At 44.7% G+C, this 19742-nt stretch overlaps 1 protein-coding gene across 2 annotated transcripts in view; it reads left to right on the forward strand.

Moving 5' to 3' along the window:
* Positions 1 to 19742, forward strand: part of NECTIN1 (nectin cell adhesion molecule 1) — a 196345-nt gene that overhangs the window by 84860 nt on the left and 91743 nt on the right. For both annotated transcript variants that reach the window (XM_007494639.3, XM_056794222.1), the window contains exons 2-5: positions 2608 to 2958; positions 5353 to 5655; positions 6303 to 6420; positions 9931 to 10082. In XM_007494639.3, coding sequence (XP_007494701.1) covers positions 2608 to 2958; positions 5353 to 5655; positions 6303 to 6420; positions 9931 to 10082 — 924 coding nt within the window. The remainder of the gene's footprint in view (positions 1 to 2607; positions 2959 to 5352; positions 5656 to 6302; positions 6421 to 9930; positions 10083 to 19742) is intronic.

Here is a 19742-nt window from a genome sequence, read left to right on the forward strand (position 1 = left end):
CCTGACAGCTCTAAAGATATTTGAAGATAGTCATTACGTTTCCTCTCCCACCGCCCCCAACTTCCAGGCTGCCTTCTTCAGACTAAACATCCCTCCTGCCTCCGCCTATCCCACCAGGGAGGGTCACCTTACCATTCTAGACCTCATTTGTGAAGAAAGGAGGGGAACTGGGCTAGATGGAAAGCGCCCAGCATTCTGCGATTCTGCGAGATAGAGAAGGGGACTTAATGGTTCGTACCGCCTCCTCTGCCCTGCCAAGGGGCAGACTTGCTCTCCAAAGCCAGTTCAACCTCTAAGTACTATGATCTCTCCCTGGCTCAGCATGTCCAAACCCTCACTGAAGACAGGAAGGGCCCACCTGAGGTCATTGATTGAAACCACTCCCATCCTTTGGGCAAAACCTACATGGGAGCCTATAGTTGGGCAAAGAAGGTAATAAAGATATAAGGACACGAGATACCAGCACTAAATAGGGCCATTAATGGAGAAGGTCTCTATAAGACTCTATAAAAACTAGATAAGTCCAGAGAAGGCAGATCCAGGGTGCAGTGATTAAAAAAAAACAAAAAAAATGAAAAAGTGGCAGCTGTCATGGCCAAAGTACCTGGAGGAAGCTGATCTGATCCTACATCTCTTTACGGGTGACTGCAGACCACAGACAATTCAACCACATCCCACCAGCAAAAGCCCTACTACCCTTGAGATTTACCTCCTCCCCTTACTATAGCCCCAAATATTATTACCATAATGTACCTGTTATTATTAATTATTAACTATTATATATATATAATTTTAACAATATTAACCTCTGTGTCCCCTTCTGAGCTAGCTTTGGGCAAGTCTTATAACCCCTCACTCAGTATCCTTATCTGAGGAGGTGGACTCAATGACAGCTAGAAGGATCAGTGATCTTGGAATCAGGAAGACTTAAGGTCAGATCTGACCTCACATACTTGTTAGTTGTGTGACTCTGGTTAAGTCACTTGACCTCAGTTTCCTCATCTCTAAAATGGGGATAATAATAGTGCCTACCTCCCAGGGTTCTTTCTTGTGAGGATCAAATGAAATATTTGTAAAGTGCTTAACATGTGGTACAGAGTAGGCTCTTAATAAATACTCATTTCCTTCCTTCTTTCCTCCTTCTGTGGTTCCTTCCTGTTCTAAATTTATGCTCCTCTGATCCTGTGGACAGTGGTTTTTAGCAAGGGTTTATTAACTGCCAAGGAAGAGTAAAAATCTACAAGTAAATTACAAAGAAAAGGCAAAAATCTATAAGCATGTAGAAATGGCAGAGGGGTTTAAAGAATTCTCTCAACATATCAAAAACAACCTAATCCAAGGGCAGGTAGGTGGCTCACTGAGAGCCAGACTTGGAGATGGGAGGTCCTGGATTCAAATTTGGCCCCAGATTTTCCTGGCTGTGTTACCCTGGGCAAGTACTTAACCTCAGGCGCCTAGCTCTTTTCCCTCTTCTGCCTTGGAACCAATACACAGTATTGTTTCTAAGACAGAAGGCAAGGCTTAAAAAAACAAAACAAAAAAAAAACAAAAAAAACACAATAATAACCTAGTCCAGAATCAGCAAATTTGTCCAAGGATCTACTCCTTCCTCCTTCTGTCATACTGACCCATCTGGATGCCAGCCTCAGATACACACGATGCATCAACTCTACTTGGCTAGAAGAGCTACTGCCTGACCTCCTCCTCCACCTTCTCCTTTCAAGATTCTCTGCTTGATTCTCTGCTTCTGACTCTATCCTGGGGAGAGACCAAACTACTCTTCTTCCTGTCCCAGTGCCCTAAATCACAAATCCTGAAGCCGGTCCCAAATACAGGAAAACTGTTACTGAAATATAAAGTTAAACCAGTTCACCAAAGGCTTTTTGGTTGGTTGGTTGGCTTTGTCCAAACCTGTGATTTCCTTGGTTTTGAGAAACTCCCATTGGCAACTCCCACTACCAATGCAAATGTGCAACTGTTCTACTTACAGGGTTTTACCCTTCGAACCCTGGCCCCCCAAAGAGCTGCCTAGAAGCAGTAAGTGACTTCCTTGAGTTGCACAACCAGTTTATGTCAGATGGGGACTCAAACCCAGTTCTTCCTGACTTGAAGGAAAGCAGGCTCTCTGGCTACACCAGCAATCTTGCCTCTAAAGCATGTCATGTTTTGGGAGGGGAAACAATCGGGGAGCATTTCCTGGAGAGGGAGCCGTGTGAGCAGACCTCCAATGAAAAGGGTGCCTTGATTTGGCAGAAGTTGATATGGCAGTGGGAAGGAATCTTCTTAGTCTAGTAGAGTCTCTTTGTGGCAGCTCTGAGACAACAGAGGCTAAGTTGTGTCAAAGTTGGGAAGTCTACCTGGCTGGACTTAAAAACAGTCCAAGTTGGGGGCAGCCAGGTGGCTCAATGGATTGGGAGCCAGAACTAGAGACAAGAGATCCTGGGTTCAAATGTGGTCTCAGACACTTTCTATGTGTTGGGCTTTTGGTCCTCTCTTTGGATTTGTTTTCTTAGAAGATGATCCAGAGAGAGAAGAGAGGGGAGGGCTCATGCATGGGGAGGACTTTGTCCAGGTATCCCTGACCCTGTCTCTTTCTGTCCCTCTCAGGTCTGCAGGCCCAAGTGGTCCAGGTGAATGACACTGTATCAGGCTTCATTGGCACAGATGTAGTGCTCCACTGTAGCTTTTCCAACCCACTGCCTATGGTGAGGATCACCCAGATGACGTGGCAAAAAGCCACCAATGGTTCCAAGCAGAATGTGGCCATCTACAATCCAAATATGGGAGTCTCCGTGCTGGCTCCCTACCGGGAGCGCGTGACCTTTCTCCGGCCATCCTTCACCGATGGGACCATCCGGCTCTCCCATCTTGAGCTGGAGGATGAGGGTGTCTACATCTGTGAGTTTGCTACTTTCCCCACAGGGAACAGGGAGAGCCAGCTCAACCTCACTGTTCTAGGTAAGTTCACTTCAACCCTAGGCATCCCAGTGACAGGACTCCTGAGCTTCCAGTAGATCCCGCGAGCCCCAGGACACTCGACTTTGCCCCTGGACCATTTTCTTAGCCATGCCTCATCAGGGTTGATGGCACCAGCCTGGTGGAAGCCATCCTGCAGCACCAGATATAGCCCCAGGTCTAAGCACAGAGCTCCATGTATGCTTGTGGCTTGGAATTCCTTAATTCTTAATATCTCTCGAGTCAGGCTTTTCCCATGCCACCACTGGGACAAGAATGAAGGACTCAATTAGCCCTGGTGCAACTGAGCAGTGAGCAGTAGAATCTGGTGAACCAGTGTTCTGACTAGAGAAGCGCTCCCTAGGAGCACCACAGGGAATGATGTCTGGAAATAGGGAGGGGCAGTAGTCAGTGACTGAGTTTTTGGAGGTCATAAGAAGACCCCAGCCTGGGGCAGGTAGAGAAGATTCGAAAACAGAGCTGAAGGACCTGCATTCGAATGAGTAAAAGGCCTAGGATCCAAAAGTCAAGGGAGGGTGGGAATCTCTTTTTAGGGGAAGAAGCTGTCAGTGTGTGATACACAATGGGAATGATAATTATAGATGATGATGATAATAATATTATCATTGTTATTATCAACAATAACTCACATTCCTAGAAAGTTTTTAAAGGTTTGTACAATGCATATTATCTGAAGACATAAGTTCAAATTCTAGCTCTGCCTGTGTGACTTTAGGCAAGTAACAATCTCTCTGGACCTTGGTTTCCCTCAAGTAGAAAATGTAGGGGTTGAATTAGATGACCTCTAAGGTCCATTCCAACTCTAAATTTATGATAATCTATTGTCAATCTTCTATGTATGCGTTATTAGATATATCTAGCTGGGAGGAAAAGGAAGGGAGATCTTGGTCTTTGGAAGGCCTAACAGTCACCATCAATCAATCAGCAAGTATTTATTATTAAGTACCTACTATGTCCCTAGGAACTGGGATACAAGTACAAACAATCTATCCTAGACCCTTTTCCCTCTGCACTCTCAATGTGGGCAATATAATCTGTCCCCCCCATGACTTTTTTTTTTAAACCCTTACCTTCCGTCTTAGAATCAATACAATATATTGGTTCCAAGGCAGAAGACTGGTAAGGGCTAGGCAATGGGGGCTAAGTGACTTTCTTTAAGTGACTTGCCAGCATCACAGTGCTGGGAAGTGTCTGAGGCCAGGTTTGAACCCAGGACCTCCCATCTCTAGGTCTAGATCCCAATTCACTGAGACACCTAACTGTCCCCTCCCCATGACTTTTAACTATCAACTCTTTTTTTTTAACTGAATTTTTTTTTAGTATTTTATTAACATGGTAGTTGATATCCCCCAACTGCCAACTCCATGGTCTCCCCTGAATTTCACTATTGCATCACCAGCTGCCTATTAGATATTTCAACAGGATGTCTTGAAGATACCTCACATTTATCATGTCCAAAATTGAGCTTCCTTTCTTTCCCCCCACCCCAAAGAGCTTCCATCTTCCAAACTAAGCTATTTCTGTCTAATGTCTCCCAGGTTTATAACTCTGGCATGGTCCTGATCTTCTCATTCTCCTCCAACCCCACAGATCTCGACATTTCTATCTCAACAACACCTCTTACATACAGCTCCTTCTCTCTAACTAGCCTAGTTACCACCTTATTTCCAACCCTCATCACCTCTCACCTAGTTTTGCAACAGCCTTTTCCTGCCTCAATTCTCTCACCACTCTGGTCCATCATACACACTTCTGATTGATTTTTCATAAGGGCATATCTGGCCATGTCATTCCCCTACTCAATCAACTCTAGTGGCTTCCCATGGCCTCTAGAATCAAACCCAAACCCTGCTCTTGAGCTTTTAAAGCCTTTCAAGAAAATGGCCCCTAACCCATCCATCCTTCAATTGTTCATTACTTTCCTTCTATATATACACTATGATCCAGCCAAATTCTCCTTCCCTCTGTTTCCGCCATCTCCTTTCTTGCCTTGGTACTTACTGTCCTTCATTGTTGGGATGATCCCCTTCCTCATGTTTGCCTCATAGAATTCCTCTCTTCCTTCAAGATGCAATTCAAGTGCCACCTTCTATATAAAGCTTTTCCCAATTTCCCCAGTGTTCCCCCCAACAACTTTGTACTTGTGTTTATTCTCTTTGTATTTATTGGGAATATGCCTGCATGCCTCCTTGTCTTTCCTATTAGAATGACCTTATAAGTAGTGGAGTGCTTCTTTCTAATCTGTAATCTGTAATCCATTCTTCCATGTTCTCTTCCCCTACATGATGATTAATATGAGGAAAAGTCAGAGGGGGTAAAGGATAGGCAAGAGATGAACTGAGGGTTCCCATCATATCCTGTCTTCTTTTCTGGCAGCCAAACCAACCAATTGGATGGAAGTCACAAAGAAAATCCTGACTGCCAAGACTGGACAGACAGAAAAGGTCCTGGTGGCCACTTGCATCTCAGCCAATGGGAAACCACCCAGTACTGTTTCATGGGACACCCGGCTGAAGGGTGAAGCTGAATTCCAGGAGATCCGGCACCCCAATGGCACAGTGACTGTGATCAGCCGATACCGCCTAGTACCCAGTCGAGAAGCCCACAAGCAACCTCTGGCTTGTGTTGTCAACTACCAACTGGACCGATTCAGTGACAGCATCACCCTCAATGTGCAGTGTGAGCCAGGGGAACAGAAGAGAAGGGGAAGGGAGAGGAGGAAAGAAAAGATGGGAAGGTGGGACAAATGCAGGTGGGAACTTTTCAGGGGGAAAAGTCTAAGGGCTGGTGGGTGGAAATGATCTTGAATGACCAATTGCTATCTCTTCTTCTTGGTTCCAAATCCTTTTCCCATCATTTTGTTTTCCTTTCATCCTTTCCTTATTTTTGGTTCCCCATCTTCTTTTCTATCCTTTTGACTTTCTTGTTTTACCCCCTTCTTCTCTCATTTCTTTTTATCTCCTTTTTTTGCCTTCTCCCTCCTTTCTCTTTCTCTATATGTTTACTCTCTTTCCTTTTCCTCTTATTTCCCTTTATATTCCTCCCTTCATCTCCTTTCCCCTCTTTTCTCTTTTCTCTCTCTCTCTCTTCCTGTCTTTTTTCATCTATCCCTCTTCCTCTCCATCAACCTGTTATTTCCCTATTTCTGCTTATGCCATCTCTCTGCCCCTTCCTCTCCCCACTTTTACATTTCTTACCCCCTTTCCCATTCCTCTAATAAATCCCTGTTTCCTTCAATTTTGCCTCACCTCACTATGCCTCCTTCTCCTCAACACATCCTCCCTGAACTCTCCCCTATCATTCTTCACCAACCCCCCAACCCACAGATGAACCCGAGGTAACCATTGAGGGCTTTGATGGAAATTGGTATCTGAAACGGATGGATGTGAAACTCACTTGCCAGTGTGATGCCAACCCTCCAGTCACCCACTACCAGTGGAAAATGTAAGTATCTCCTAGTTCTCTTTTCTCAGCATCATTATCCCAGACTTGGGCCAGTGCCAAGACCTCTATCCCCAGAGTTAGCCTTTTCCCAATGGGGTAGGAAACTCACTTAAGATTGGGTATGGGCTTATTAATAATGAAGGGAAAATAAACTAGATATATCTTCAAAAGGATACACAGAGCTTAAATGTGTTATCAAGTATCAAAAGCAGAATCTATAGGCAGAAATATTGCACAGAATCCCTAACCTTCACTATGCAATATAAGATTCTTCAAGTAATGGAAACTCCATTCCTACTCCCTCTCTGTGGAAGAAACCTTCCTCTGTTCTACCTTCAGTTTGACCCAGTCCTCACATCTGACTATCTTCCTTTTACTCAGGAAGCTTGACATGGTTTGCCTGATCCAGTTCATGGACAGAGACATTTTCTTTCCAATCTGTAGGGGGCAAATATGTCCTCCACACTGTTACAAATATTCATAGTTTCTATATCAGCAGTTACCTCAGTGATCACCTGCCAACAGCCCAAATCACAGGGCAGCTGTGGGGCATACCAGAACTAGGATTAATTTTCTTTCTTTTTTTTTAATCTTTACCTTCTGACTTAGAAACAATATTAACTGTCTGTTCCAAGACAGAAGAGAAGTAAGCCCATGGTCACATACTTGAGGCCAAATTTGAATCTCCTGTCTCCAGGTCTCACACTCTATCCACTGAGCCACCTAGCTTCTCCAACATTAATTTCTGATTTGAGCATTTATACTTTGGAAATGGGCAAACACTACAGAAAAGAGTATGTTTTATTGTTTTGCTGATTGTCTAGATAAGAAAATGATGGAGAAAATTCTAATTCAAGTTAAACTTAGTATGTTGTGGGCACATTATATTTTTTTCTGGAGAACCAGTGGTTAAATATTTACCTGCATACTATAGCAGGTAGGGGTTTTTTTGTTTTTGTTTTTTTTAACTTTTCCCATCTGTCTTAGAATAGATATTAAGTATCATTTCCAAGGCAGAAGGGTGATAAAGGCTAGGTGATTTGGGATTAAGTGACTTGCTAGGAAGTATCTAAACTAGGAAGTATCTAAGATTTGAACCCAGGGCCTCCTGTCCTTAGACCTGGCTGTCTATCCACTGAGTCATCTAGCTGCCAAGTAGCATACTTCCAAACAACATCAATACCATAAAAAAATAAAAAGATGGAGATTTGTTAAAATTTGTCTCAGGATCCTTCTCTTTATCTTTTCCCAGAAAACCCTCCTATATAACAAATAATCTTTTTAAAGAAATGAGGGGAAAAAAAGGATTAAAACCAATTCATAAATCTTAAACATCCAAAAACATTTACTATATCACATCTATGAATCTCTCCTGCTACAGAGGAATGGATCTTCTCTTTCTCTCTTCTTTGGGGCCATGCTTAAAGAACTATGTTGTTATTTTGGTTTGGTTTGGTTTTTTGAAGAATAATGCTGTTAACGAGGGTTACCATGTCAAATACTCATAATCTCCAAACCACCAAGAATGAAACTCTTTAAAAACAGACCTAGTACCAAGGTCTTAAAAAAAAAAAAAGCCTAGTAGAAGAAATTTACAACCAAGTGAGAACAGAATGAGGTATGTGTCATCTCATCTCTATCTGCTGGAGATATCCCAAAGATCTTTTCTGTAAGCCTGCATCCAAATTCTCTAATTCAATTACAAAAAGTAGTCATTTTAGCCCCTGATACAATTGTCTACAGAGCATTAAGCAGAAAAGAATAATTGCAGACTGGTGATCCGTCCTTGTACCATTTCTACCTGAACTCCATCAGAAAAGATGAGGAGAAAGAGATGGGGTGATGATAATAATAATGTTTCTGTCTGAACTCCACTGAATATAAGGAGACAGGAATAATTAATATTAATGATAGCTGGCAAGTATAGAGTACTTTAAGGTTTGTGAAGCGCTTTGCCTATATTATGCGATTTCCCAGAAGCACAGCATTTCGGAGTTAGAGGAGACCTCCAATGACCACCCAGTCCTGAATATGCAGGACCTTCATCATGTGTTTGCATAACAATCTTCTAAGCTGGTACTACAAGTGTTATCTCCCTTTTCCAAATGAAAAAGAAAAACAGTCTCAGAGAGGATAAGTTACTTATCCATGGTCATACAGCAAGCATGTGTTGAAGATGGGATTGGAACTCAGATCTTTCCTGACTTCAGACTTGTATTCTTGCTACTACTCTACTATACCCTCCCAAAAAAGTTAGAATGATCATCCTAGTATAAGTCAGTGAAGGGAGGACCCACCTGAGAGACCCTACTCTTCTCTGTTATAAATAACTCATCCAGTAATAAGCTTCCTTTATCATGCATGACGCTAAATGTGTTTTCATTTTTGTTCAGTGTCTCAACTTGACTCAGACTGCCCCAAACCTCAGTATTTATTTTTTAACAAGTCATCCCCTGGTAAGCTGACCTCAACAAATGGTTAGAATCATGCATTTTCCTGGACTTACTCTCCACTTTTCCTAGGTTGGCAGAAAGGAGGAAGAGGGGGGAGAGGAAGGATCATCTAAATTTTCTGAATTCTCTAGGATTTCACTCCCAAACCTCAATTGTCCTCAAATTAACTCCCTTACTATCTCATTTCTGGCCTTTATGTGGGAAACTAGATGCCTGGATTCAGGATCTCCATATTCTTCTCTCTCCCATTTCATCCCAAGGCTTTGAAGATCAACCTCAGATCTCCAGAAAATCACTGAGGAATCAAGGCTGAGCAATAGAGTCAAACTGGTGGTGAAAGGAGTTGTTAGAAGGGTGAACACACAGTACTGTCAGAGATGTCTAAAAGAGGGGATCTAAAAGGGCACAAAAGTAGTTATATTGAACTATTACCAAAAAATTATATATAATAGTACCACTTCATCTTCTATGAACATGTCATGCTTCCCAAAATCAACTCTGTGACCAAAGGAACAGTTAGCATCCCTAGCTTCCCTCTGCATCGTGGCCTGTGGGGCTGGAAGAAACATCACCCTTGTCTTTGGGGAGGCTCCATCTAATGGGAGAGATAAGATAAACTGAAATTTTAAAAAAAGAACACTCAATGACAAGGACATAGCAGGTTGCAGGTATACAGTATTACCCATGTTCTGGGTAATAGATAGAACAATTCAATTCTTTTTTTTTTTTTAACCCATACCTTCCATCTTGGAATCAATACTGTGCACTGGTTCCAAGGCAGACGAGTGGTAAGGGCTAGGCAATGGAGGTTAAGTGATTTGCCCAGGGTCACACAGCTAGAAAGTGTCTGAGGCCAGATTTGAACCTAGAACAATTCAAATCTACAAACACTTTTTGAGCATCTTCAATGGGCAATCCTGTTGGCACTAAGTGAGATTAAACAGGGTTGAGGAAGAGAAATGGCATGACATGTCAAGAAGGCTAGAAGGAAACAGTAAGAAAAGGTTTCTCCTGATGGAAAGGTGGAGGAATGATTACTTTATTCCTTCCTTTGCAGGTTGAATGGCACTCTCCCCTCAAGTATGGACACCCAAAACAAAACCCTCTTTTTCAAGGGGCCTGTGACCTATAGCCTGTCTGGGACCTACATCTGTGAAGCTACCAATCCCATTGGCACACGCTCAGGCATGGTAGAGGTCAATATCACAGGTAGGAAGCTTATGACTGCCCTTCCCACCAGCCCTGTCCCAACCTCTCTCCTCTTCTAGCTCCTTTCTAAGCCAGCATGGCTTTCACCCTAGGCTTGGCCTGAGCCCTAGGAAATTGGACTTTGTCTCTCTGCTGGAGATGCAGTTGGAGTTAATTGGCTTCCTTCGCTTATGCGCTCTCTCCCTAGAAGCCTGGGTTCTGGTAGACACTACTCTGTTTCTGTGCTTGTTTGAGGTCAGTGATGAGAGATGTTGAAGTATGAGACATATCAAAGAAAGCTCGAGGAAGAGGAATAGTGGGAGGAGAATTTGTTCTTTTGGGTTGGATTATTAAGGCGAAGTTTGGATGTTTGGAATTTCCCTATAGATCTGCTGACAGAAACCCCATGTGTGATGCCAATAGTCTCCTTTACCAGTTCTGGTTTGCCCAGCCAGACCTATAAAGGATCCTTATTTCCTGCTTGGCACCATGCCTATGATTCTGGTAGCTGCCACCAGGTGATGGTGGTTTCTGGCTTCGGTTATATCAGTCAGATGGTTAGGCTATGCATGGTCAGTGAACATAGGATTACAGCTTTAGAGCTGGAAGGAACCTTAGAGATCACCCAGTCTATAATCTGATAGTTTTACAAATGAGAAAATTTCAGGCCCAGGTTAAATCAATTGCCCTAAACTATAGAGGTAATAATTAACCAAGAAGTGACATCTGGGAGGTTTGTGTTCTAGTCAGGAAGTAATGCCACAGAGCTGCTAATCTAAGAAGGAGGTTTTGCCTGAATTGGAGGAATAAAAAGGAGGTGGTATGGGAGAGTGTTGAGGAGGTCATAGATAAGAAAAGCTGTACTAGTGGGGTTTTTAGTGGGGTTAGGGGAAGTCATCTGGCAAAGGATCCCCAAATAGGATTGTGCCTGGGGATTTGGGTAGATAAAGCTGTTTACAACAGAGTAATGGGGCAAAGATGGGCTCTGGCAGTGATACCTCAAGGGCTGATTAGCTCTAAACAGTAATGCTGTGGTCATGGTTTGGTGAGAAACCCCTTCATGGACAGATTTGTATCACAGACAATAAAAGCAGAAAGAACAACCCTCAAAGCAACCTCTGGGACCATCCCCAGGGTGATCAGAAACCTTCCCCACCCTTGGGGCCCTCCTTTCTCTCCTTCCTTTACCTCCATGAGCACCTCTAACCTCCTGCAGCAGAAAAATCACTGCCCCATGCCTACATCCTAGAGATTTGGGAGGCAAAAGTAGGGGATTTCTAGGGCCTTAGAAGTTATAGCTTCCAGCTACAGAGATCAGAAGGGAGGGGGCAAAACCACATTCTCCTCCGACTCTTAAAAAGAGGTCAAATATTATAGGTCTGGCAGGGAAAGAAATACTCAGTCCTAGAAAAGAGATCCAGAGGTCATCCTGAGAAGCACCTAGGAAAAGGGGCTTTTGATGAGATCAACAAGGACCCTTTCTGTTCCACAAGAGATCGTTCCTTCTGGCACCTGTCCTTAGTTCCCATTCAGAGAAAGGAGAAATTTTTCCTTCCTGATTTATTCTGTTGCACCCTCTCTGGACAAGCTGCTTATAGGGAGATCAGTGAGTGGGACTAGACTAGTAGAGACCCAGTAGCCTTGTCTTGAGCTAGCCTCTTCCTATTTTACTGGCACTCCATTTTCCCCTCTTCCACCATAGAATAATTGCCAACACAAGGACCCAAGAACCTCAGAAAAGTAGCTTGAGATGTCTGACTTTATGAGCTATGGGTGGCATTTGGTTTCTTGCTTCTTTCAGGGTTGTAGAGTGGTCCATGACTGCTATGTGGGTTATTATCAGTGGCTGTATCACTTGCAAAATTTAACCCTGGCCCTAAAAAAATGGATTAAAGCATAGGGAAAAGTCCCTGAAGCCCGGATAAAAGGTTTTTGTTTATGAGTAGACAAAGGAAGGGAAGAAGAACCATAGGGAGGAAATATAAGTAGAATAGCATTTAACCAGATGTCAGGTGATGGATCAAGTTGGGGATTATGTTGGTTGTCTTGGTGATGGTGGTTATAGAGGGAATGGTGGTGTTTTGCTTGTGGGGGCAGGGTGTTGTGACCTTTGGGTGGGTAAGAAGTGGAGAAACATCTTGCTGTTCATAGGGGTGACGGAAATGATGATGGTGGTGGTGATGATGGTGGAGGAGGTGATGGTCTTGATCATGATAATGGTAATTCTGTTAGTGATGCTCATGAAGAAGGGTGTGCCCACAATTGGGTCACTGATGCCAGGCAGCTGATTTCAGGGGAAAAGTTGGCCTGGGGACAATATGACTTCCCTGACACTAATGGGAAATGGGGTGCTCTGAAGTCATCCAGGTTGGGGGGGCATAAATGAGGCACCCCCACCCCAGCCCCCAAGGGTGCAGTCTAGGGATTCAGTGAAGGGTGACAGGATTGTTGGCTGCCTAGTTAGGCCAAGCTGAGGGGAAGCTGAAGCTCATTGAATCATTCATGAGCCCAAGATCTGTTTATCCAGCTCTCCCCAAGGGCTGATTAGGCCCCCCGCTCAAGAGGTCTCAGCCGGTCGTGCTGAGCCATTACAGGGACATTTGTTCCTGGGCTAGAAAGCAATTTCAGGATTGTCAGCCGACCACAAAAACCTCTTCCCAGAGCCGTCTGCCACAAACAGGACTGCACCTGCCATACTGGCCACCATGGGTAGAGGGAAGCCAGAAAACCCTCCCCCCCCCCCCAAGGGAGAGTCACTCACCCTAACCCCTACCCCAGTGACCTAGACATTCATTCTTCAGGACTAGGGAGCCCGGTCACCCTATTGGGCTGGGGAGCTGGCCAGAAGGAATTGGATAAGTGGGAATTTAATATTTGATTCTGGTCATCCATCCAGTTAATAGCTTTTCCTGCTTCTCTTGGGGAGGTGGATGGTATACATCTGTATAGGGAATTGGGATACAGCTAGGGTAGTGGATGGAGAAAAGAGACTGTATGGGGTAAACCCAGCTTATGGGAACATGAATGAAAAAACATATATGAACATAGCATTGCATAGGTACAGATGCTACATGTTAGTATGTGTGAGAACATGTCAACATGCTTCCACTTAATGGGCCCATACCCAGGTTCTGTCCACCCTGGAATCTATGTATGTAGCCAAGAACACATCCATGCCAAGTCTTCTCTCAAGGGTTGTGTGGTATATGCCTTGAAGCTGCAGAAGATAAAAGATAAAGGGTAGTGTGGCTGGACAATGAGAATTCCATTTATTGAGCCTGGGATAATCCCCAGAGTAAGATCCAAGACTTAGAGGTCTCAAGTTAGAGGGGCCACCGATGCTATAAAACCAGTAAGGAACTGATTCAGACCCAGTGAAGCCTCCACCACCAGAAATAGTGGCTTGTGCTCTATGGTCACCCGGAGAAGAAGCAAAGAGCCATATTCCTTCCAGTGGCCTTCAGAGAGACTCTCACCCCAGACCCTCATGAGGGACACAGCCTTTCTGAACATTTGGTTGTTCTCAAGACTTTCATGCCCAAGTAGCTCCAGAGGAAATTCAGCAGATGCCCTGCCCCTGCGCTCCTTGAGTGGTCTCCTTCCCCAGTTGAGCATACAAGTAAGGATTGGAATTGTATGGGATTTTTTTGGGTTTGATCAGCCTATAGGGGTCATGGTGAGAGATCCAAGGACTTAGAAAAGGGGAGGAAGAGGGAATATCTTGACTTCTCTCTAATTTTTAGCCTGCCTCCTCATCTCCCCTTTCATAGGCTTCTTTTTTCTTTTATTTTTTAAAACCCTTACTTTCTGTCTTAGAATCATTACTAAGTATTGATTTGTTCCAAGGCAGAAGAACAGCTAGAAAATATCTGAGGTCAAATTTGAACCCAGGACCTCCCATTTCCAGACCTGCCTCTATCCACTGAGCCACCTAACTGGCCCCTTCATACACTCTGTTTTTTTTAAACCCTTACCTTCTGCCTTAGAATCAATACTGTGTAGTCTTATTGTATGTATACTTATTGACTCTAAGGCAGAAGAGTGGTAAGGACTAGGAAATGGGGGTTAAATGACTTGCCCAGGGTCACATGGCTAGGAAGTCATACACTCTTCTTATCAACAAAGCAAAGATGTCTAGAAAAATGCATCCCATGACCATGGTAAGGAATAATTATTCCCATTTACTCCATGCGCTGACTCCCTTTCCCTACCTAGAAGGCTTTTTCAGAATAGATATTTTCTATTTGGAAGATTTCAGTTGGAAGGTAAGGGAATTAGATCTAGGAGGTTTTGAGCCCTTCCCCCAAAACGAGACTGGTTTTCAAGAGTTCTCTTCTGCCTGATGGGAAGAGTGATCATGGCTTGTCCCGTGGCTCCATGTGTGCTAGCAAATGGGAGTCCGTAAACAAGTGCAGGTCCTGTGGGAGAGTTCAAACACCTAGAAGTTGAGTGAGGAGCGCCGGGAGGGGGCATTCATCCCCTCCCCGTCTTTCTCTGGGTGGCGTGCCCCAGCCTCTGCAGCTGCACGGCTGGATGGTGGGAGTTACTTTTGAGAGGCGGGGCCCTGGAGTCCCTTGCAGCTGCATTGCATGCTGGGAAATGTAGTTTCTCCCTCGTCTCCCAGTGGCCTTAGATGGGAGCTTGCTAGCATAACATTTCCATCACTGGACCCAAGAAATAACCCTGTCCTTTACTTGACGCCAGATTTGCCACCTTCCCTGAGCTATAACCCCGCGCTATTCCCACTCAAGCCTCAACCAATTCTCCCTCGTCCCGCCCCTCTCCCCTCCAAAATCCCTCCAGCTGTCAGTCAGACTTTGATTCCCCTTTGTAGGGCCCATCCAGGGGAAGCGGTACCCTGGGCCCTCGCCAGCCAGTAGGAGCGCTCCCTCAGCTCCGTTGCCGTTGTCGCAGCTCCCAGCTGCTGCCCTTCCTCCCCCAACCCCAGGCCTTGCTCCTGGCATTGAGACAGGAGCTCCTAGATGAATGTGACAGCTGGCAGGGCTCGAGGGTGTGGGGGTCGGGTCAGGCAGCAGCAAAGGCGGATGCCTCATTCCTGAGCATACAGCCTTCTCTGTTTGGGAGGGAATGAAGGAGGAAGCCTTGCTCCCCACACACCCAGAACCCTCCGCTCTCTCTCGGAACTCTGGTGTCCGAAGACTCCCTGAGAAGCCACTGGAGCCATCCCTCACACCTAACCTGAAAAAGCTTCAGGAAAGAGGACTTTCTCCCGCCCCCACCCGCCCCCACCTCTCCGGGCTTAAAAAGAAGCCTTTGTGATTCTTTTCTGAACCTCTTACTTTCTTAGAATCAATACTAAATTTTAGTTCCAAGGTAGAAAAATGGTAAAGGGCTAGGCAATGGCCTGGCACTGACCAATGAACCCTTAACTGCCCCCTCAAGCCTTTATTACTGGCCCCTTCCCACATGGGCTATACCCAGGTGGGATACAGAGAAATACAACCGGGCTCTGCCTTCCTGGGGAGAGGAGACAAACCTGGACACAGTTATGCATCAAAATGAATATTAATGAGCTTTGGGGCCCCTGTCTTCCAAGAGATTCCATTCTAATGATGGTCAAAAAGAAGGGAAGTCTTGTGGGCCAGGTGATTAGAAAAATTGCACATAACAAAGGTGGGGTCTGTTTAAATATGAAGGCTGGTGGGAGTTTAGAAAGGCAAATCAGAAGGTGAAGGGCATTCCTGGTTTAAGGACTAGCCTTTTAGGGAATAGTGAGGATCATGGTCTGGCTAGGACTGGGGGGGGGGCTCACATTTGGGATTTAGGGAGATGGAAGATGGGGAACTAAGGTGGCCAATATCTTGCCTTTGATAAACTTAACAAGTGTTTGTTAAATTGAATTATTATTATTTTTTAAACTTTTTTCCCTAGTAACAACTCTATGACAGAAGGTCAAGGGGTAGGCAAATAGGATTAGGTCACTTGCTCAGGGTCACACAGCTAAGAAGCATCTGAGGTCACATTTGAACCCAGGACCTCCTGACTCCAGGCCTGGGACTCTATTCACTGTGCTATCTATCTGCCCCTACTGGATTGAATTGGTAAGAACTTTGAAAGGATTTTTATCTTCTGGGCAATTTCAAGCCACTGAATATTCTGAAGCAAGGGAATGGTACACTGGAAATGGCACATGATTAAGGTGAATCTGGCAATGGTCACATTTATGAAACTGGGTTTTATAAAGTGCTTTCCTTACCACAGCCCTTTGAGATAGATAAAACTTGTCTTGTTACATCCATTTTACACATAAACAAAATGAAACTTGGAAAGGTCATTTAAGCAGCTAGTTAGTATTAAAATAGAAATTTTAAGTCCATCATACTTTGATGTTGAGGTTGAGGACAGGGAGGAGGCTTGAGTAAAAAAGACTTAATATGGGGCCACTAGCCCCAGCTAACCCCCATTGCCTAGTCCATACCATTCCTTTGCCTCAGAACCCATGCTTAATATTGATTCTAAGATAGAAAGCAAGGGTTAAAAAAAAAAGACCTAAATATTATGTGTGCTTAATGGGAGAGTCTTACAAAGACAGAATCAACAGGATTCTTTGACAGGTGGTATATAGGAACTGGAAAAGTGGTACAATCTAGAATTGTGACCTTCCATCTCTCACATTCCTTTTATTTTACTCATGTGAAAACAGAGACTTAGAGAGGTAAAAAGACTTTGCCAAGGCATCACAGAGGACAAGTAGAAGGAGCAGGTTTCAAACCCAGGTCCTCTGACATGAAATCCAGTGTACATTCTACCCTGCCATGGACACTCAAGAATGGATGTGATTTTTGAGCCTTCGCTAAGTGAGAAGAGTGGAAGTACTAGAAAGGGGAACGTTAACAAGAGGAGCTGATTTCTGAGGAAAGATTATGAGCTCTATTTTGGATAGATAAGAGTTTGAGGGTGTAGTAAAGCAGTATCAGTCTCTGTGGGATCCAGGCAGCGATATGCTGTAGGCAACAAGAAAGACAGGATCGTGGCCAAGAAGTAAGGCATGAAGGGACAGACAACTAGAAGATGAAACGTACTAGGTGAAATCGTGAGACAGGAATGACTAGCTAAGGGAAAGGAGAGAGACCAAGAAGAACAGAGGGCCAAGGACTAATTCTTGGGGAACATTTAGTTAGTGAATAGGAAGAAAGAAAGGAGCCAGCAATGGAAACCAAAAGAAGAGAAAGACAGGAAGAAAACCAAGATGTTTCATGTTACTAAGACCTGAGGAGAATGGTTTTCCCCAGTGGAATAATGGTTGATGTCCTCCACCTGGAATTTGTCCCCCAACATCTTTGACTACAAGTCCTCCACATCCTTCAAGGCCCAGCTTAAGTGCCTTCTCCTTCAAGAAGACTTCTCAGTACCTGTCCTGCCTCTGAACTCATTGTCAGAATGTTCATTGGGCCTATGACTCAACCATAGATTAGATCTGGGAGAGACTTGGGAGAGCATCCAGATAAACTTCATTTTACAAATGAGGAAGCTGAGGTCCAAAGATGGGAAGTGATTTGCCTGTATCCCTACCCATCACTGTATAGAAAGAGCTCTCCACTTGGAGTCAGAAGACCAGGAGTTTGGGTACAGGATCTAATAGAAACCCACAATGATATATGGCTATCCCAGGTTCTTCATGAGACTGTAAGCTCCACAAGGCCAGGGACTGTTTTTTTATTTCTTGTCATCACTCATAATTTCTAGTTTGTGCCTTTCACATAACACAGTAAAGCACTCAGGAATTGTTGTTTTCTTAAACCCTTACCTTCCATCTTGGAGTCAATACTATGTATTGGCTCCAAGGCAGAAGAGTGGTAAGGGCTAGGCAATGGGGGTCAAGTGACTTGCCCAGGGTCACACAGCTGGGAAGTGGCTGAGGCCAGATTTGAACCTAGGATCTCCCATCTCTAGGCCTGACTCTCCATCCACTGAGCCACTCAGCTGCCCCCTGCACTCAGTAATTGTTGAATGAATGAATGAACAAATGAATGAATGAGAGGGAGGTTCAGGTGTAGGAAGGAAAAATGGTTGAGGTCCAGGCAGAGAGCTGAAAAAGGGTCCTGAAGGTTAGTCTAGGAGGAGCTAGGATTACTGCCACCTGTCTCCATGGCCCCGCATTAAAAATCCTCCCCTTCCAGGTGGTGAGCAGGTGCACAATCTGATAAGCAGGTAGGTATATAAACTGGATGGGGAACTAAGCCAGATGAGGGAAGCTAGGCAAAGGGAGGAAGGAGGCAGGAGGCAGGAGACAGGGAACAGGGGACAAGAGGCAGCCTAGAGTTCCCAGAAGGGAGCTGGATGTAGGATTTAGAACAGAGGATCAGCTATATCTCAAATGTTGGCACTTGTAAATGGGACTCAAGTGAGTTGTAAGTAAACTGTTATCACTACTTGGCAGAGATGCTTTATACAAGATTATTGTTTGGTCTATATGAGGTCTAACAACATTCTCACATGGTGAGAACTCCCTGGGAAATTCAGATCTCAGTTAGGAAGGACCTTTGAGACCCATCATTTTACACACAAGGAAATAGTTTCAGAGGGGTTAAGCAACTTGCCCAAGCTTGCACAGCTAACATTGGCAGAAGTGGTACTAGAGGGGACAGTTAGATGGCTCAGTGGATGGAGAGCCAGGCCTGGAGATGGGAGGTCCTGGGTTCAAATTTGACCTCAGACACTTTCTAGCTGTGTGACCCTGGGCAAGTCACTTGACCCCATGGCCTAGCCCTTACCACTCTTCTGCCTTGGAACCAATACATAGTATTGATTCTAAGACTGAAGGTAAGGGTTTAAAAAAAAAGTAGAACTAGAATCCAGGTCTCTCATTGTCTAGTGCTCTTTCTACTCTTGAGGCTGCACTGAAGCAAAGAATTTCATCCTCCCTGTTTCCCTCTCATGGAAACAGTCAGTAAATAAGATGAGGATCTATAGGAAATGAGTGAATACTTTTATTGAAGTACCGGGAGGACAAAGGAGGGGGAAAGGCCAAATGTCTCACCTTCACTTTAGGGGGCAGAAGTATCCAGTGTATCTGCTCTCTTCTGTGGAATGGAGTGAAAGGTGAGAAGTTTTGGTGGCCTGAGACGTCTGCATAGAGATCATCCTATTCTCCCTTCCTACCCCACTCCCCACCTCCTCCCCAAAATTGAAGACCAGCAGTCTTGGCCCCCCATGACCTGACTTCCTCCTTACCCTAAACCAGGGCTACTGAGGCCAGCACTGGTCTCAGGAGCCACCCAGTGGTGGTGCAAGGAATGGCCATCAGTCTACCTTGCACTCCTAGTTGACCCTTTCTTAGACTTGCCCCTGCCCCAATTGAATGCCCTCTCCCCACCAGCTTCTTCCCTCCCACTCCCTTTGTTCACCTTCAGTCCAATGAGGGGCTTCTTTGGTACCAGTGGGAAAAAGCGTCCTAGGACCTGGGTTCAGGTTATGACTCTTGTCTATTTACTATCTTCATGCCTTGGGGTCTCATCTATGAAATGGGGGCTTGGTGAGGTCAGATTGAAAAAAATCTCAAAGTCCTTTCTAGCCTTAAATACTAATACATTCCAGTCACTTTCCTGTCCATAGTGGAACCACCCCAAAGCATGACCCAGAAAGGGATTGAGGAAGGAGAATTAGGGAAAGAAGGAACATCTGTCACCAGCTTTGCTCACTACCCTTTGCAGTGCAGCT

The sequence above is a fragment of the Monodelphis domestica genome, chromosome 4 (genome assembly GCF_027887165.1).
Source record: "Monodelphis domestica isolate mMonDom1 chromosome 4, mMonDom1.pri, whole genome shotgun sequence".
NCBI lineage: Eukaryota > Metazoa > Chordata > Mammalia > Didelphimorphia > Didelphidae > Monodelphis > Monodelphis domestica.